The sequence below is a fragment of the Psammomys obesus genome, unplaced genomic scaffold, assembly GCF_907164565.1.
Source record: "Psammomys obesus unplaced genomic scaffold, mPsaObe1.curated_primary_1811, whole genome shotgun sequence".
In the NCBI taxonomy this organism is placed as follows: Eukaryota; Metazoa; Chordata; class Mammalia; order Rodentia; family Muridae; genus Psammomys; species Psammomys obesus.
Window position 1 is genome coordinate 9,739,842 of NW_026586550.1, and position 20,646 is coordinate 9,760,487.

The 20,646-nt window shown below is 47.6% G+C and overlaps 1 protein-coding gene across 1 annotated transcript in view; it reads left to right on the plus strand.

Annotated features, from left to right (window-relative positions):
- The window catches only part of Slc13a4 (solute carrier family 13 member 4), a 42,214-nt gene that overhangs the window by 2,023 nt on the left and 19,545 nt on the right, over positions 1–20,646 (plus strand). The window contains exons 2-6 of the mRNA XM_055602096.1: positions 3,748–3,876; positions 15,110–15,246; positions 16,969–17,141; positions 17,550–17,604; positions 20,039–20,078. Coding sequence (XP_055458071.1) covers positions 3,748–3,876; positions 15,110–15,246; positions 16,969–17,141; positions 17,550–17,604; positions 20,039–20,078 — 534 coding nt within the window. The remainder of the gene's footprint in view (positions 1–3,747; positions 3,877–15,109; positions 15,247–16,968; positions 17,142–17,549; positions 17,605–20,038; positions 20,079–20,646) is intronic.

The following is a 20,646-nucleotide window of genomic DNA, read 5'->3' on the forward strand; positions in this document are numbered from 1 at the left end:
TTGAACCCAACACTGAACTTTGGATATTAAAATCCTTAGAATTCCCAGGTGGGTTTGCTTGATCGGGGCTGCACTTGAGAGAAGGAGCTTAGCAGAAGCTGGAGCAGGAGCCCTTAGCTTGCAACTTGCTGATTCTTCCAAGTGACAAGCCATAGCCACATTTTAGGAGGTGTCAAAATGACTTTTCCTCTTCCCTTGCCCAGTTCTTTACAGTCTAGACTCCATGATGCTTCAGAAGAAGAGGGCAGGGTTGGAGGTTGAGGTCACGCATATAGCACTTGCTTGGCAAACAAAGGGCCCTAGACTTGATCCTCAGCAGAGAGGGGAATCACCAGGCCCTAGACTTGATCCTCAGCAGAGAGGGAATCACCTAAAAGGACATTCATTTGACACTTCAGCATCCAAGCTTCCAAAGGAGATTCTTCAAAGTGTCCCTCAGTCACTTGTGACAGCAGATGAACAGACTTCAAGCTCCCTCTAGTAAGGTTTGAGTGAGGAATAACTGAGCGCAGTGAAGCGTGAACCTCCTGAAAGGGAACCTAAGCTAAACTAGGAAAGGTAGGAAGATAGAAAGCTCTCTTCATAAGAAAATGCCACTTTGAGCACGTTCCCTTTTTATTGTTTGTTTTACGTTGTTCGTTTGTTTGTTTGTTTGTTGGGTTTTGGTTCTGTTCTATTGATAGTGTCTTGCCATTTAGCCCAGGCTAGCCTCAAACTCATAATCCTCCTCCCATGCCTGGTTGCAGTGCTAATTTTATGCAGGAATAAAAAGAAACAAACACTGTCTATTAAAGGCATTCCTGACCTGGATGTTTATGTGGGGCCTGGGTTTCCAGAGCAACACACACACACACACACAGATTGAGAGAGAGAGAGAGAGAGAGAGAGAGAGAGAGAAGAGAGACCTATCAGCCAGCATAAACTTATCTACCTGCCAGATCTGGTCAAATGCAGCAGTACAACTCTTCTGCAAGGAACCCTATAGAGGCCCAGGGGTATTTGCGTCCACAGTCACCTGTGGATTCTGTGGGCAAACTATGGACAAAAGATGCTCTAAAGATGCCGTTCATCCTTCTACTCTAAAGAAAGTGAGACAAAAACAATGGTAGTGCCCTGTTCTTAATACTGCAGGAAACAGTATTTACAGCTAAAAAGATTCTCTGCCTACCTAACTTTTCCCAGTTCAAATCAAATGATGACAGCAGAAAATCAGTCCCTCTTACTCTGTTATTCTCTCTCTCCCCCCTACTCTTTTCTCTCTCTCTCTCTCTGTCTCTCTCTGTCTGTCTCTCTCCCTTCCTCCTTCCTGCAGCTCTGTCTCTCTCCTTTTGTCACTTAAGTTGGGGCCCTGTAAAACAAGCAGAGTAGGGGCATCCCAGTGAGGGACAGACAACATTCTGACATTCTGCCCCTTTATCGTAACCTAGAATTAAAACCCTTCCTCCTGTCTTTTTGCCACAAAAGGGAAAAAATGGGCTAGGACTTTTTGTGTCTACAACAAGGAGGCCATTTCTCTAAAATGCATTCTTTTCCAAAAGATATCAGTTCTATGTTATTATCAGCAATCCCAAATGTTTTTATCTTTCATCTGACCCTTTGACCCTAGAGGAAATCTCAGTGAGAGCAACAGTCAACAGTGGGCTCACTTCCCATTTCCTAACCCCAACCTGCCATAATCCATGACTACCCAGAGGGAGCAAAGTCCTTTCCAGCAAAGTCAGCTGAAAGCTCCCGCTGTCCAGGAATGGAGCAAGACTCATCAGGTTCTTTCACGGGCAAGCTGACTGGGGCCAGATCATACCTGCACCCTATGTGAACATCAAGCCTTAGGTTCTCATTGTCCTCTGTGCAGCTCAGAATGTTGCAACCATTACGATCTTGGACAGTGCCCCACCCCCCAAGAGTAAGCCTCCTAAGTTTCCTCAAGACCACTCGTTGGCACCGTTTTCACAATCAGCATTGCTGGAAGCCAAAGCTAAGAAGGGTGGGATTTTGATAAAATGATGTATTTTTTTTTTTTACCCTCTCTACTCTTTGGTTGCATAGTGTGGTTTGGGGTGAGTTGAGGAAAATACTGATAAATTTGCACATTTCCCACCCTTCTTATCTCACACAGATGAATAGCATTCTATGCCCTTTGTAGAAGGATGTTTCTATGGCATCAAAACCATGGACATGGCCTCCAAGGACAGTGAGCACCTTTTGGGATTGCCATAACTGGGAAGGGGTGGGTGTTGGAAGTTGGTCTGGAGCTCTGTGTATTCAGATGTTAAATTCTGAACCCCAAGATCTGCTTGCAGTCCAGACAAGTGCATCCCCACATACACTGAATTATATTGTGTAAACTTTTCTCTCCTACTATCTCTGATTGCTTACTTTAAAAGCTAGACAGCTTATCACTGGGTAGAAGAGAGGCAGGCGAAGCCTTGGTTCCTGGTGTCTCAGGTAGGGACCATGAGGAGAGAGGAGAAGGAGAAAGAAGTCTCCATGGGGCAATATGGACCATGAGCACATGGCGACTTCCTTCTACTGATAGCTAAGTGGAAGGAGAGAAATGGTGCTACCAGGCACAGTGCACCACACAGGAAGGCTCAAGAGCAAAGAATGTGCTCATCCCAAGTGTCATTAGAAACAAGGCTGAGAAATGACAAGTCTGTTCTCCCTCCTCTAAAATAAGCCTCTCAGTCTGGGGATTGCTACATGCTCCCCTAGAGTCTACACAAGCCCCCCCTCACTGTCACTCACTGCTAGCACATGGGATGAGCTCAGACTGAGAGCTGAAGGGGAAAATAGCCAACAATTCTTGCCTAACAATTCACTGGATTAACATCTGAGCCAGATGTGGTAGTGAAAACCTCTTGTCTTGGCTATGCCAGAGGTTGCCTCAACAGGATCACTAAACCCATGAGTTTAAAACCAGCCTGGCAATATAGCAAGACCCTGTCCCTCAAAAACAAAAGCAAAACAAACAAACAAATAAAAACCCTACTTAATTAAATTGTTTGAATAAATATTTTAAAGATAATTTAACTTTAAGTAAAGCCTGCTTATATTTCAAGGGAAATTTTAAATATAACACCAGTATATAAATCCAATGAGGCTAGAGACAGGATGGATTCAAGGCTTTGCTGGCCTTCCTCAAAGAGCCCTGAGACAGACACCCTTCCCAGAGGCTACGTGAACACAGTAGGGAAGCCATCTTGTGGATTATTTTCAAATCTTACTTCTTACCAAACCACTTCCTTTCAGATGCCCCAAAATCTTCATATGTTGAAGTTTAGGATGGCTGCCCCACAGCCCACATGTGAACCAGTCGTACACACAACTGACCTGTCTTCCGCTTCCCCCAAGGACCTCCCACAACTTGATCCAAATATGCACCAATTAAAGCTTTAAACTCCACCTTTATACTTTGTGAACCTGGCCCCAAATGCTGTGCTGAGGTCAACCATCACCCTCTACACTGTTCAGCTTTAAGAATCATGAGAGATGGGACTCTATCAAAGTCCAGGGTCCACCTGGATACGTGAACCAACTACATGCGCAACTCTGGTCCTTCCAATGAGCAGCCATACTTCTACCCACTTCTACTGACAATGGTCAATGTCAGCATGGCATCTCTCAGGACTGTATCCTGGCATCTTTATAGGGCTTATTAATGTCTATTGCCTTGGCCCTGGGCCTCATTTGGAGGCTCCATGGCATCCACTGTCCCCTTAACTAAGCTCGTCTTTCCTCCCCTCCCAGGAGGCTGCGTGTGCTTACGTGTTGCTTGTGACCGCCGTGTACTGGGTGTCCGAGGCAGTGCCTCTTGGAGCTGCAGCCCTCGTGCCTGCCTTCCTCTACCCATTCTTCGGAGTTCTCCGATCCAGTGAGGTTAGTCCGTTCATGACCCAACCTTGTGAGCAGGTCTGCTGGACTGTGAAAGAGACTTCAGAGGACAGGAGACTCAAAAGCACTGAATGAGAGAAAGAAGTCCTGAGCACTATTTAGGGGTTTTGTATCCGCTGATTCAGACACTGAATTCTTCCCTTCTGCCCTTCACCTTCAGTGCCTTCGAAGTGTTTAAAACTTGCCAATTTCAAGAAGTCTTTCCTGACCAAACACAGACAATTGTTCCTTACGTTTGAAGTTTTTGTGGTTTTGTTTTTGTTTTTAAGACAGGGTCCCATTATGCAGCCCTATCTTGCCTGGAACTCACTACATAGATCCATCTAGCCTTGAACTCATAGAGCTCCACCTGCTTCTGCCTCCCGAGTGCTGGAACTGAAGGCATGTGCCACATGGCTTTCTGGTTTGTACCTAGAGAGGACAATAGCTGGTCTTTCTCAGTGTCTTGCATGTCTTTCAGAGAGCTATCACACAGACAGAAGGCAGGGCTCCTGTCTGCTGGGCCTTTCCCCTCCTATAGGTCACATGAAGGATGTACTCAGTCGTCAACAGGGATTGTCTGTATTTCCCTGTGTCCTGGCTTCTTTCCCTTCTTCCCAAAAAATACACATTTCTGATTCTTCCTCCCCAACTCCAGATCCCTACATGATCTCTTTACCTGAAGCCAGCCCTCTCCGTTCACTTTCCAGCATTTGGCAAAGCTCAGACTTTGCCAGTGACAACCCCAGGTTGTGATCAAATATACTTAAAAAATAAGAAACTAACAACAACAAAAAAAAAAAAAAAATGCAGAACAGGAAGGAGGTGAAGAGTGAGCCCCCTTCATTATCATCTGGCTCCATTAAGGCCCTGATCTTTGCCTAGGGTGTCTGCCAAGAGAGACTGAAAAGCAGAGTTGGGCAAGGCAGATGCACAGGAGAGCAGGGATTGGGTGACTGAGTCCTTCTAAGAACCAGGCGCTACATTAGAAGGGCCGCATTTGTTAATACGGGGCTCTCAAGATTACTAGGAAAGGGGTATCATGACTCCAATCTCCACAGGAGAAAAGAGGCTTAGAGAGTTAAATGTACCCCAGTCATAGGGTAGAAAACATCAGACTGTACTTATTCCATCTCAGAACCTGTAATCCTTTTCACTCTCCCATACAAAGATAATGTCTAAAATGTATGGGGCTGCATATTGTTATCGATTGCTAGGAATTGTGGGTATCCCTGTCTCTGTGCTGTGAGGAAGAATGAAGCTGGACTGTGGGCTGCCTTGACCTTGAACAACAGAACATTCTCAGAAGTTCAAGATGGCTGCATTTAGTTACCAGTAAACAGCTTCTCTTTCTATTGGATAAATTTGATGGACCAGTTTTTGTTAGTTTGCCTAGATTCCTTTTCTTTTTTTTTTCTGTGAGGAGACTAGCAGTAGCCATAGATGAAGATGGGATCTCCATCTAGGAGCAGGCTTTTGTCCCTTCAGATATGTGCGTAACATGGATGTAAAAAGTGCGCCCGTACAAAAACCAGTCAGTGAGGCAGTTGCTCTCTCCCTGCTTCTTTTTCTGAGTGAAAAGAGAGACGTGATGGATTTCTTGTGTGTGTCTAAAAGAATAATCAACCTTAAAGCCAGCTTTTCTCTGGATAAATGTACAAAGTTCTTCTTAAAACTGTGGAAGCAGAACTTCATGGATGATTGAGCAGGGGCTGGGGGGAGCTAGACAACAGCTCCCCAAGTCTCATTCTTCTGCATAGCCAAGAAGGCCGACCTAATATGGAGACACTTTGGAGGCAATAGTTTGGGGAGTGAGCTTTTAGCCTGAAGGAATAGTCTTCATGTGTGATTAGGCATCGCTAATTATAGGAAGATGGGATTAGGACCTAGTTTATCATTTGAGACAGACACCTTAATCTACCTGTGTCTTTAGGTGGTTTTGACAGGTGCTTATATTTATAAATTGGACTCTAAGGATCAGTTTAGTCCAAATGTAGTCTGTTCAGCTAACCTCAGCTCAGATTAAAGAGGACATGGGTGGTAGCTCCTTGTGGACCAGCTGGCTGTGGAAGAAACACCCATTCCACCCCATCTAGCTGCAGCCTTCCACCAGCATCATGGCTCACAGGGCAACGCTAGGCAGCTCTCCTCAGAAGCCTCCAATTCATCCACACACTGTGTTCCTAACTGTGCTCCTGCTTGGCTTTTCCGTTGCTGAGACCTGGGCAGCCTCTCCATTTCAGAAGGTTCTTTAAAATTTCTTCACATTTAAAATCCTATTACTCATTTATACTCTGGTGAAATGTTTCCAAAGACTTCACCTAAGAGTGGTTCCCTTCCCTCTGGGCTGGCTTTCGGTTTTCATCTTTTAAGCAGGACAAGCCAGATGTAACCTTCCACAGGCACACATTCTCTAGAACTCGCAGTTTCTCTTGGCCTGTGTATATCCCAGCGCCCCAGGTTGTCAGTTGTTGTTGCTCCTTGGCTCTGTAAAGGGCATGATCTCCACAGGAAGAAAAGCATGTGAATGGGATTGGTCCACCCCTGGGATGGTGGTTTGGGTCCTTTATGTCACTCACTCAGCATTCTGCGTTCTAGATATTCCATTCAGGATGGCACAGTACCCAGAGGTGACAAAAGTTAATACGTCATTTCTGCCCACTCAAGTCTTATTTCTGGCCTGCCTGAGTTCACCACTTGGAGCTATTTATAGAAGTCAGAATTCTGGAGAAAAACAACCAATCCTGTAGGAGAGTGGGATAGCTATAGCTGTAGATACAGACATGAAAAGAGATAGCTTTGTTACAGGAAATTGCCTCAGCTGCTGAAACATACCACGGCCTGCTTCTGCGGCAGGAATCCCAGGACAACATTGGGTATGAATCCTGTGAACCCAGTGACCAGAGAACCATGAAGGCTGATGGCATGAGTCCCAGCCAAGGAGCAGAAAATGAGATGAGAGGTCCCAGTTCAAGCCTCAGAGCTTGGAAGGAGGCTTCTTCCCCCCTGTTTGTGCTGGGCTCCTTGGAACATTATCTCAGGCACTGTGTTCTTTAATCTTCCAAAAGGAGCCATAGTTTTCTACCTTTGCTTTATAGAGGAGTAAAGTGAAGCTCAGAAAGGCTAAGTAACTTAACTGAGGTTGCCCAGCCAGTAACCTATACAAGCAGGACTTGAATGCAGGGATGTGTAATTCTAAAACTTGAACTCTTGACCCCTGGGCCACCTGTACCAAAGCTTGCATTGAGTTACTAAATGATGTGCCCAGCACCTCAGCCTGCACAGGGAGCTCTCCCAGAGGTGAGTTAGCCAGAACATCAAAGCTCTGGATCCTGAGAAGCAGGAGGAATGAAGATGCGATTTCAGGAGACATGGTTTCTGGCTTCTATGCCCAGTATGGCCGGCTCAATGCAAACTAACCAGTCAAAGGGCTAGAAGGGGCTCCCACCATGAGTATCATGGGTAAGGGAAAACGCAGAGACAACTTGAATGTGGTCCTCACCTTCCTGGTCCACAGGGTTTGAGCCAAATGACATCAGGGACAGTGGACTAGAGACGGACTTTGTGCCTTGGCAAGTGATCATATAGTACAGTCTTCTTGACTTTAGGATTCGGCCATTTATCTTTTGACTAGAGCTTTATATATGACTTAAGCTAGCCTCAGAAGCTATCCACTCTCTGCCGCTAGAGAGCTGAAATGACAGGGTAGCATTCCAAGCATTTTCCCCTATACCTCCTACAGTCTTCCACAAGCATCCAGTAATATCTACCTCTGCTGGCATGCAGAACTCCGTCCTAGATGTTAGGTTGATGTTTGCATTTCACTTTGTTTGTTTGGGCTCCAAAAGTTTTCTTGCCCCTTGCTACTGTGTTGCTTGTGATGCTGATTGCCTAGGCACAAAAGCAGCATCACTCCATTTAGCTCAGATTTACGGTGTTTAGGAAAGTGGCACACAGCGAGCACCAAAAAAGCAGGCAGGGAGGCCAGGGTGGCATGGGAAGCATGGCAGCGCCACAGGAGGAGCCCAGGCACAGACAGTGCTTCTGATAGCATTCACGTCTTCTGTCTGTATACAACCCCCTTCCGTCCCCATCCTCTGCCATCAGGTGTCTCAGTGTCCCTACACTGCAATTCACTGGGTCAGCCTAACTCAGATTCAAGTTCCTGCCAGGGCAAGGGAGATTGAAGGCAGGCCCACAGTGGGATGGCAGCCATGTCTGCTGGAGTCTGATGTCATGAATCTGCTTCCCTGCTGGCTTCCAGTCTTTCTGACCTTCTGGATGCCTGCCTGTTGTACAAACGCTGGCTTTCTCTGTTTTGTCAACCCTGGAGGCATTCCACAACCCACTCTCAAGGCCAGAAAGACCTCTGACCCGCATGGAGGCTGACCCCCTTCGTGCCTGCAGGCCTTTCGGGGATGTGGGCTGCACATCGGGTGGGCCATAAGCCCAGCCTGCCTGTCAGGCTCAGCTCAACTTCATATCCAGCTCTGATGTAAAGCTGTGTAGACCCTGTAGCCTTTGAGACTAAGCACATGTTTCTGTGGAAGAAACAGCTTTCTCTGAGCAAATACCAGACCCAACATCATGCCTGGGCTCAAAGCTCAGCCCCTGCCTCTGCTCCCCACTCTCAGCACTCCACACAGTCCCAGATCAGAAGCTAGAGTTATGAAGACTAAGGTCAAGATCTCCAGCCAGACAGGAGCTAGGCCAGCTCTCTCCTAGCTGCCCCTCTACATCTCCCCACTAAGGCAGAGTGTTAAAATAAGTTTTAAATGTTGATTTTTCATTTATGTGTATGTATGTATGCCTGGGCGAGTCTGTGCGCACTGCTTTCATGCAGGTGCCCTTGAAGCCAGAGAGGGTCAGTTCCCCCGGGGCTGGAGTTACAGGCAGTTGTATGCCACATGATGTGGGTGCTGAGAACCAAACCCAGGTCCTCTGGAAAGGCAGCAAATGCTCTTTATTACTGAGCCATCTCTCCAGCCCTCAGAAGAATATTTTTATAAACAACAATACCTTTTTTTTTTCTCCTTTCCTTCCCGCCCCCCCCCCTTTCTGTAGTTCTTCATTTATTTGTTGAGGAATGGGGATTTCACTATGTAGCTCAGGCTGGCCTCAAACTTTCAATCTTCTAGCCTCAGCATTTCAGATCTGTGCCACCAGACCTGCTCAATGCATCTTCTTTAACCCCAATCTTAAGAGACTGAATATACAAAACAGGAGAAAGAGCAAGGCTACTCAAACAGGTAGAGCACCAAGTACTGTGGCATCCCCAGTCCTCTCCTTCCCATAGCTACCCCTGGAATTTGCTGCAGCAGTGGATGCACTTGAAGACCAGTGTCCCCAGGAATAAAGGGTGGGCGATGAGAAGGGTAGTATAATGGCATCATGCCGTGCGGGGAAAGGCAGAGAGAGGGGTAGACATGGCTAGGATGGTGTCCTCCTTAGACATAGCCAGGGTGGAGTACTGTCCCTGGCTTTGACGGGACTCAGTGTCAGTGGAGAACTAAGTCAGGCATCCGGTTCTGGGCCTAAAGTTGCAGATGTGTGCAACCTACGGCTCTCGGACCGCATGGTAAAATAGCTCTGAATGCTGTCCAACATAAAATGGAAAGTGGGGCTGTAGAGATGGCTTAGCGAGCTATAGAACTTTCTGTGAAAGCGAGAGGGCTTGAGTTCAAATGTCAAACACCTATGAGAAAGCCAGATGTGGCTACAGGTATACAGGAACCCTCGTACTGTGGGCTAGAGAAAGGCGGATCCTGGGAACAACGGCCAGCCAACCTGGCCAAAATAGCAAGCTTTAGGCTCAATAAAAATTTTGCCCACATTGTAAAACCTGCCAAGGTGGTAGTAGTTAATACTGTGGGCATTGTGAAGCCCTTGTGCTGAGCTGAGTATGAACATGCCTATCACAGCACCAGCTTACAGGCAAGAACAAGGAGTCGGTCGTCTGGTCTGTCTGTCCCCCAGGAAGATTGCCCCATGAGAGGTTATCGCTCACACAGTTTGTGAGGAAAGAAGCAAAATGAAGTTGATGTCTGGATTTCCATTATCAGACTTCTTGGAACAGAGTCACAATCTCCCTCCTCCCATTAAAAAAGAAAGTTAAAATTAATCAAAATGATACTTCATAATCCTCTCCCCCACACACACACACACTTATACTTTATACATAGGCACTATGTCCCAAGTGTCCCTGTGGTTGTCTAGAAACATGGAGCATCAAATTCTAGATATGTTATGCCCTCTTGGTGCCCTGCAGAGGACCAGAGCTTGCATGTCCTTCTGGAGCTCAAGCCCGCTGCTGCCCCTGCAACACTCTACTCCTGGCTTCAGAATCACCATTGAATACAATGAGTCACATGAACACAGGTTCCACAACACCACAATGATTTTAATGACTAATGTGGCTGATTGATGACTAACAGGAGGATAACATATACAGAATAGATACACTGGGCCTAGGGATAACTCATGTGCCAAATAAGAGGCAGGAGATTTCATACTCTTCTGGGAAGAGTACAAGTTGAAACTTAGGGATTGTCTATTTCTGGAATTTTCCATTTAATATGTTTAGCCTCGGGTCACTGAAACCACAGAAAAGTAAAACTGCCGATAAAGAAAGGCAGCTGTGTCCAGATAGTAATAAGTACATTTGTGTCCAGGAAAATTATGTTTAAAGCTTGCTAAAATCATCTGCAATTCTCTGACAAAAGGCTAGTTAACAGATACCCTCTGGCTTTTGTCCCCCAAACCAAGGCCAAGGCTGTAGCTCTTTCAAAGCAGTTCCTTTCCTTGAGGAAACCTGGAGGACTCTCGCTCTCTCTCCCTCTCTGCCCCCCCCCCCCATCTGCCCTGTCTCTCCTGTCATTTCTTCACTTATTCCCTTCACTTGCTTGTGCCTGTCTACCAGAACCCTAGCCTCCCTCCTGGGCCCTGGCTTTTGACTTCTTTTCCTTCAGGGCCCAGCTGTTCTGTCTCACTCATTCAAAGCCGCCAAGGCAGCTTATTCTGTTGCTGCTCCACAGTGACCATTATGGGGTCCATTAGGTTGTCCTAGAGCCTGCAGCTTGTGGGTAAGATGGGCGGGTGTGGGACAGGGCTAACAGCCACTGGCTGATCTCCAGAGCCCAAGCTCCTCGCTGTACCACTCTGTGATGACATCTTTTCAAGGGGACCCATCTCTTCTAAAATACAACCTCCAAACACTTATTCACTCCAAGGCCAAGGGTGTGGCACTGCAAGGAAAGCCACAGAGCCAAAAGGCAGAGAAAGCAGTGACGGCCCACACTCATCACAAATCCATGTGCCTTCCTCCTGAGAGGAGTGCCTTGTTAGGACCTAGAACTTCTTTACAGATAACTCCAACAGGTTCTGCTATCAGGTCTTCCAAGCCAACGAGCACTAGAACTTGGAGAAGGGACAGCTAAGGACATCTGCCCTGCGAGAGGACACAGCCTAGTCTGAGACTAAGACAGAAAACGTATCAGCTGTGGACAGGGGAAGGGAGTCTCAGTACTGCCAGCAGCTATTGGGGTGTGCTTGCTGCCCTGTGGGCACTGCTGGGCAGGGACAGGGTCCAGGAGAGCTATGCAGGCTGGAAAGAAGTTGGGACAAGATAAGAGCTCTAATAAAGTCAGGAAGCAGGACACACACTTTAAAAAACAATTAGGATGATCCTTAGGAATCATCCTAAGATGATTTCCAGGGACTTGGGGAGTCCCTGGAAAGATTCTGAATAAGCGAGGTTTTCCTGTGGAAGAGAAGTCAGTGGACTGGAAAAGTCTTAGACACCAGCACTGAGCAGGTTTCTCATTTACCAACGTGAAGAAGCAGCCTGTGGCTTAGCTCTGTGCAAGAGCCTTCTCAGTGTGCTCATCGATTGCCCCAGGCTAAGTCAGGCTTTGAGCACAGTACCTAGGAATAGGAGGAGTCACCAGAAATCCTGGTTGTTGATGTGACACGCCAAGCTAGCTAGGTTGGCAACTGGCATTTAAGCTTGACAACAAGTCTACAAGGTGGGGATTTACATAACCGTGTTTTTCATTTAGATGAAAAGAATAAAGCCGAGAGGGGTTGCATAATCTTCCTAGGGTGGCCAGCCCTGGAACTCTCACTCCACCTACCCGACTGGGCTACCTCTGTCTTCACAGCCTATATCCAGCGCCCCTGGCTCACATATAAGAGTCCAGGGAGGGCACCTGAATTGATTTAAGTGAGAAAACAGCACAGAGACAATCGCACACTGAAGCTGAGTCTTCAGCTGGCACCGATTATAGCCAGTACTGGGACAAAGACTGTGAATGAAAGTTAGAGATGTGTGCCAGCCAGTGCTTTCTAGACACTGAATGGTCTGCTCCCCACTGCTTTCTAGTTGGCCCACCTTATACAGCATGTTACCTAGCCAGCCTTAGCCTCATCTATGCTTCAGTACCCTGCCTCTGGCCTTGCAGTGTGACTTCAGACACGTTCTTCAACCTCTCTGAGTTCACTCACCTTAAAGTTAAACACAGCCAGTGTATACCCCATAGTACTGTTGCAGAGCTCAGAGGAGAATGAAAATGCAACCTGTGAAGCACCTGGAGTGTAGGAGATTCTCTGCTTCTGCCTGAAGCTCCTCCTCTCACTCTTGGGTGATTGGTATCCGGAGAAAGTTGTCCTACCTCTGTGTAGCAGTGAGCCTTCCGAAAGATGCGACGTCCAAACTGGTGTTATGGGATGTCACACACCAAAGAAACAGAGAACACACTGTTGCTACCAGCCTCCGAGGAAAAGAATCATGGTCTCATCAACTCTTCAGCAGCAGGGGGTGGAGGTCATAGGGTGGGAGAGGAACTGTTCCCTACAATTTCCATGTCTCATGTCTGATGTGGGGTTCCCTCCTGGCAGACAAAGGAAAGTACAACCCTGTCCCCAGTCTAACTCACAGAGGCCTAAGAAGGAAACCAGAAAGGTACTAGATATCCACAGCAGCATCTCAGCCATGCTCATTCCTCCGAGAGGGCAGTGGCTTTCCAAGAAAGGCTTCAAGCCACTCATAGTAGAAGACATTCTATGGTCTCTGGGAGCATTAGTGACCATGACCAGCTGAGAAGTGAGCTTGGGGACAAGATCTAGGTCTCTGCCTCCCAAGAAATGGTCACAGACATGAACAACGTCAACTCAAGCCAATGAAATTTCCAATTTCCACGGGACAAAAAAGAATGAAGAGATAGGGGGCAGGCGCCTTTGTTGTGGCTATTTTGGGTTATTTGAACAAAGCTCAAAACTGAATGACAACAGAGAGCCTATCAGGAAAGCCAGCAGATTCCACCCCTACCTCTTCACTTTTACCAAGCTCCAGCCAGCCAGCCTCAGACTTCATGCCTTTCAACTATGCTGCCCACCGTATTCCCACATGCTGTTGCATTAGCTCGTCATTATTAAATGGCACTTCCCATTATGGCAGATAAGGACTATGTTCTCTCATCCCCCACGGCACCTTCCTCCATTCTCCAGTAAGAGACTAACTGTATATGGGGTCCCTGTGTGACTGCAGGTACGTATGTGCCACAGCGTATGTGTGGAGGTCAGAGGACAATTTTAAGAAAATAGCTCTTTCCTTCCACCTTGTTTAAGGCAGGGTCTCTCTTGCTTCTGCCACTGTGTGATATGACAGCCCAGATGACCTGAGAGCTTCCAGATGACCCTGTCTCTGCCTCCCATCTCCCCTATAAGAGTCCTGGGATTACAGACGCACGCTACCAAATCTGGCTTTTTACAAGGATTCCGAGAATCCAAACTTGTATCTTCAGGCCGGCTGGCACATTTATCCTCCAAGCCATCTCCTTAGCATCCTCAACTTTTGAGGGGGTTGTTGGTTGGTTGGTTTTCGGGACAGGGTTTCTCTGTGTAGCCTTGGCTATCCTGGGCTCACTTTGTAGATGAGGCTGGCCTCAAGTGCACAGAAATCCACCTGCCTCTGCCTCCCCAAGTACTGGAATTACAGGCACCTGGCTAGCCCCAACTTTTTAAAATTCAGTAATCAAAAGAAAACTCTTAATGTGATTATATAAATATTGCTGACTTCCAATGACACGTACTTTACTATATTTAAATGTCCTTTGCAGCTCAATTGTTTCCCCTGCAGTCAAAACTGCCCTTGATCTGTCACTTTAAAAGGCATTTTAAGTTAAAAGTTCAACTCCTCACTTTCTGCCACAGTCCATCCAACTAGTGACTATTGAGCACCTACTTTTCCATGTTATTATGCTGTGGGCAGTCCAAAAATTTTATGAAAAGACTGAAGAGGTGGCTATAAAAACTCAGCAAACTACAGTCCACACCTAATCCTAGCCTTGCTCTGAGAACCCTACAGTGTTTGGAATTAACTAAAGCCACAATCCCAGCCTTGCCCTGAGTGCTTTACAATGTACGGAATTAATAGCGTCCACAGGGAACAAGCAGAGGCCAGGACCACGGGAATGTTGTCTGGAGGGCACTGGGCCTGAACTTGGCTTTGAAGTCTGCTCCAAATGTACAGCCAGAGATGAAAACAGAATGTTCCAAGTGGGAACATAGCAGAGCATAGGTGGTGAGAAAGGAGAACACTGGGAGTGGAAAAATTCAGAAGGATGGGGCGGGTGTAGGGAGGAGACAATGTGACAAGAAGGGAGGCTTAACCAAAGTGACGGACAATCCTGGCAGAAGCCTAATTTTCAGTTTTTGAGACAGGGTTTCTCTGTGCAGCTCTAGCTCTCCCGGAAGTCACTCTGTAGAGCATGCTGGCAGATAATCCGCCTGCCTCTGCCTCTCAAGTGCTGGGGTTAAAGGTGTGTGCCACCACACCTGGTAGAGTTAATATTTTTTTATTATTTTTTAATTATTATTTTTTTATTTTTCAATTTATTTATTTACTTATTCTTTCTGAAACCAGCTTAACTCACTTTTAATAAATACAACAGTTTCCATTTACATCTCTTTTCCTAAAAACAACTTAACTTTACTCTTCTTCATGTCATAAACATTGTCACTGTGTAATATTTTTAAGGAACCAACTCTTTTAGCTAGTGGTAGAGTGCTTGCCTAGCATGGGAAAGGCCCTGGGTTTGATCCCAGAACTAAAGAAATAAGGAAAGGAAATAACCAGCTATTGGAATAAACCTCAGCTCCCTGCTCCTCTGGCTGTCAGAACATAGTGTGCTGGCCATGGCTCTTTCCCAGCTGGTGACTGACCTTCCTGGCCTCCCCACAGGTGGCAGCTGAGTACTTCAAGAACACAACGCTGCTGCTGGTAGGCGTCATCTGCGTGGCAGCAGCAGTGGAGAAGTGGAACTTGCACAAGCGCATCGCCCTGCGCATGGTCTTGATGGCCGGAGCCAAGCCGGGCATGTGAGTCACATGTGGGGCGCTGGGGCAGTGGCCTGAGTCACAGCAGGATGAGAACTTGAGCCCCTCTGTGAGTGGGGAGATGACATCAGAACCATGGACCCTTAGCTCCCGCATCTATGAAAGAGATCCGATAACCATGAAATTCGGATTTGAGCAGTAGCCCCGCTGCTACTGTCACCTGAATCTAAAGAATTCTTTTGACAATCTGGGCTGCAAGGACAGCAGGTTTGCGACACCTGAGGGCTTTGTTAGAAAGAACAAAATGGACCAACAGAGTCAGTTTCCCAATTTTTCCCTGTAGATTGGGGTGCACCCAGGATAAAGAATTGGATGGTTTTTCCATTGTCATTGAAGATACGGGCATCGCTTCCCATCTGCTGTGCGGCTGGGGTGCTGTATCTGACCATGCCCTCACACATTCCCTCTTTCTCCTTCCACTCTGCCATCAAGAGGCCCACAAAGCGGGGGTTCTCACCTCACAGAATATGTGGGGGCATCAAGGTGGACAGTTCTGTGTGAGCCTCGCTCCTTCTGCCCCCGATCTCCTGTGTTCCTCTTCCCTCTCTCGACTACTAGTTCACAGCATCTTATGTAAGCTGCCTCACCAGTTGGAAGGGCAAACTATTAAAAAAAAGTGGCTTTTTTTGGCATTAGTCTTTTACACTAGTATGTTGGAACTGTAAAGCACGTTCCTAGCTCCGGCTGCTGAGTGGAGTTGCTAACTATAGCTGAGTCCACGCAGGCCCCACAGCCAACTGCCCACTCAGCTTCCTGGGCACACAGGGGCATTTCTTCCATTGAGTTGGGACCTTGTGGTTCCTTTGTTTTTGTTCTGTTCGGTTTTGTTTGTGGTAGTGGGGGAGGGGAGTGAGTGAAGCAAACCCAGGTCCTTGCCCTAAGCCATCACTCTAGCCCAGAGTCGTGCCTCCAACCCCTGCACAGCACTCAAAAACTTTATACTCTCCACAGGAGTTTTCAGCCATTTGTGTCTCCCTTCTTCCCTGTTTACCACACTACCCAGCAAGTTTACACCCGCATGGTATGCTACCATTGGGTGTGCAAAACCTGAGAACTGTGTTGCTGTCACCTCAAAAAAAACACTGGCCAGGACTCTGCCCTGCCCGGGCACAATCCACACACATGCCGTGCCCAGACTGTGCAGAGTTGTCTAAAATATAAGCAAGGTATCTTTGTGTCGGCCTCTCTTGGGCAACGTGCCGCAGGTCCACCCAGGCACAGTGTGCAGCGTGCTCCAAAGTAAAAGGGAGATCATTTGAAGTTTATCTTTGTTCTGTGTTCCTCCAAGCTTGAGTCTTTCAGAGGTCAGCGAGACACTCACACAAGCGGGGACAGGGGACACTTGTGTGTATTACAGCCATCCTTGCAGTAGTGGGGAGCACTAAGTGCCAGGCATTCATCTCTGTTTGCTCCAGAGCAAGGGGTTCCCTAGACCTGCTGGCTGCAGGGAAGAGATCCCATTATCCATAAGAGACACGTCACAGAGCTCCCCCTAATGTCCAGAGAGAAGAGCAGCCATGGAGTCCATAGCCTGGGGCCTTTCTATCGCAGCTTTTTTCCTGGCCACTAGCCTCTAGCCTCGACTTGCGGCCAGTGCTGAACTAAAGGCTTCTGCTGCACCAGGCACGGGGAGGTTGAAGCCGCCTGGGTCACAGAGCACGGTGCATCAGGGTCACGCTTCGCCCTTACTGCCCCGCCTGCCAGGCTGCTGCTGTGCTTCATGTGCTGCACCACCATGCTGTCCATGTGGCTCTCCAACACCTCCACCACGGCCATGGTGATGCCCATCGTGGAGGCCGTGCTGCAGGAGCTCATCGACGCCGAGGAGGAACAGCTGGTGGCGGGCAACTCCAGCAGTGAGGAGGCGGAGGGCCTGGGTACAGTTCTCCGGATCTCACCTCCCCTTGGCTCCTCCACCCTCATCCCTGACTCCCTGCCAGGCTCCACTTGTAACACTGCCCACCCTGGTGCCCATCACCTCATCTTCAGTCTACCTCTTAGCCATGCCAGCTGAAATAACTCAAACTACCCTCCACCCAGTCCCACTCTTCCTTCCTGCTTTGCTTACTGGTAGCCCCACTTCTCTTTGTCCCAAGTGCTCAGGCATTATTACAACACTCTGGGGTCTGTCTGCATCTACAGCCCCACTCACTATACCTTCAGACCAGAGAGAAAGGCAGAGACCATCTATCACACCTCTACCCCTGCCCTGAGCCCCTGGACTTCCACACATAGGGTCCACTCCACCCTCAGTTTTCACTTCCTGTGTTTCTTTACCACTGTAGGTCTTGACATAAACAATGGACAAACTTCTGTGGAACTCATCTTTGTCAATGAAGAGTGAGTATGACCATCTTCTTGGCAGACAGAGCCTCTTGGGCCTGTTGGAGAGGACAGGAAACATAGAACCAAATGCATTTTCTTTAGATATGTGTACCAAGCTCACGCCTTGTCTCCATCCATGGGATCTGCTTCACAAGATCTTGAGGGAGTCTGCCTTAATTGCAGAACACTTGAAAATGAGGAAGAATAAAACGACCAATGCTAAATCTGAACCTATGTAAAAGCAGCCCTGTGGCTGCCGAGGAAAATTTCATCTGTTCTGATGTGCTTAGAATACTGGGGGACAGTTAGTGACAGGAGTAAGACACTCTAGAAAGGCAAATCTAGAAAAGGAGAAATAGAGTCTTGAGTACTCATATGTCGTCGAGTCCATTAACAGCTGACTTCTTTCCTGGGTAGGAAGGTAGGTAGGTAGATAGATAGATAGATAGATAGATAGATAGATAGATAGATAGATAGATAGATAGATAGACAGAGAGAGATACAGACAGACAGACGGTCTTAAAAATTCCGTGGTGAATACCACACATTTAACAGTGGTGTTTTGCAATGGCTCTTTGTAAGTTGCCTGTTTAACTTTTTAAAAAGGGAGAGCTCACACTGAGTGAAGTCTACCTAGATGGCTGGACAGTCAGAGCGGACCCAGCAGGAAATGTTTTCATCTCTGTCTGCCACTGTCTTCCATCATCCCCTCTGTTCTTTCTGCTTCACTTTTGCTGGTATCTCAAGCAGATGCCACAGCTTTTCTGCATTCAGAGAGACAGAATGACCTCATTTGCAGACCCTCAGCAGTCTAGTCCAGGTTCCTATCAAAACTCTGATCTGTTTCCAAAGCCTCCTTTGGCCTTTCCTCGGGCCCACACCTGTTCCCTCTAGGCCTAATCCTGCAGAAGAAGAGATGAGAGTTGGTGAGGGACAGCTCTGACCTTTCATTGTTCCCTGCCACATCCCCTCCTGCCCCTTGCCTACTGTACCTCACTCTGATGCTTCTGCAGTCTCCAGGGTTGACTCAAACTTAGGCTACAGAAAAGAGTGAAGGGCGAAAAGGCTCCAGGCTAGACTCCTGTCTGAGATCCAGACCCTAGGTCTGTCACTTGTGAGTACCCCATTCTAGGGTCCACAGGTCACCCCCTTGAGGTGACATCTTCAGCACCAAGGCCTGATGGCAGCTGGCTCTTGGGCAGCCATGCTATCTCCCAGCTTGTCAGTGTTCCGATGGTTCGGCCCTCTATGGTTACTGTGCTCACTGTTTTCTGGGCAGTTCTTTTCCAGATGGCTCCAGCCCCGCTTCCTCCTGTGTGCCCCTTCCCTGAGAAGATGGGAATCGTGCTCCATAAAGCACAGGGAGTCGCTGCTCCTACCCCACAGTCACTCTCCTCTCTGGCCTTTCTGGCTACACTGTATCAGTACCAAAAGTCTAACACAAAAGCTCAACTGTCCCTAAGACTTCTTAGACTCCTCTGTGCTGGCGGAGGAATGGGCATTCGATGCTCTTCCTTGTGACCAGTGCCTCCCCTGCCTTCTGAAGTGGTCCTAGCTTCCCTCTTCAGCCAATCTAGGAAGAAAGTGAAACACGGCAGCACATTCTGCAAAGACTCCTTTACGGTGTCCCTGCTTCAGCTCCCACTCATGCAGCCTTGACATTTTGATCACAGGACTCTATGTCCAGTGTGCGAGTGCCCAGCACTGCCATCTCCCTTCACAGTGGGTGAGCTGGAAGGCCCACAGCCCACACAACTTAGATATATTGCAAACAGTTACTGAGAACTCAGCGTGTCAGTAGTTTTGATTGTTCCCATCTGCCTGTCTTCAAGGAAAAGACTGGGGAGGATCCAGGATATAAAGCTGACTGTCCCCTCCGTGAGGTGTTATTTACTGACCCAAAATTCTTTCCCATCTGGTTTTCTCCCATGCCTGTCTCTCTTGCTGCTGTCACCTCAGATAAGCATGTCACATATCTCTTTCTAGATAGTGGCTTTCTTAACAGTGGCTGATAAGGATACCGCCAGGGCACAGGTTCTCCAATGAGACAGAGGGAGACCCCTGTGCACCCACTACCGACATCCTCGTGCTGAGTGGTGATGTGGACAGATGCTGGTGGCCTGGCTCTATTATGAGGGTTGATGGGGTCATAAGGAATGAAGTCCAAATGTAAGTGACTGTACCGAATCAGCACTCTATGTTTGCTATTTATTAGGAGTGTTGGTGTCACTTCAAATAAAGCTGCTGTCTTGTCCTTGGGAGGAAGTGAGCCTCTGCCTGGTCTCTCACAGCATCGGGGAAGAGTAGGGAAAAACTGGTCCTCTTTGTGGGCTAGAAAGCTTGAGCCTAAAATCAAGATGCTTATACCAAACATTCAGCATCAGGGGAAGCATCCCTCCCACCAAACGTGATCCACTCTGGTTTCCCTGTTTCTTTTGCTTCTTTCCAGCACGTCAACTGCAGACTTCACTTCCCTGATGCAGAACAAGGTATGACCGTGGCTTCCTCCACCCTGGGCTTTGAGGTCACCTGGAATTCCCTCAGATAACTCAGGCTCCAAGAGGTCTGGTAGCTTTTCCTGCACCAGCAGCCTCAAGGATTAAGAGTCTTAATCCTTAATCCTTGGAGAGGTCTCTTAATCCAAGGAGAGGTCTCGCTCAGGCTGCACACAAGAAGGGCGGGCGGGGCTTCTGACAAGGGTGAGTGGTTTGGAACCCCAGCTCAGAGTCCTGGCCACCTAAGTGAGACAATAGAAGCTAAATAAGGAAAATACAAGTTAATTTTTATTGTGGGAACCAAAACTCAGGCGTCCCCATTTGAAAAGCCACATGTCCAACCTCAGAATTTTATTCCTTTTACTCTGGGATTCCATTTGCAAAATCTTAATATTAAAGAGAGTAGGGTTTATCCATATGCTGTACTCAGACTCACTCTCTCTCCCTAAAGGTTTTACAAGAAGTATAAATGGCCAATTAAACTGTGTGAGTTTTCTTGAGGTTTTGTTTTTAATCGTGTGTGTGTGTGTGTGTGTGTGTGTGTGTGTGTGTGTGTGTGTGT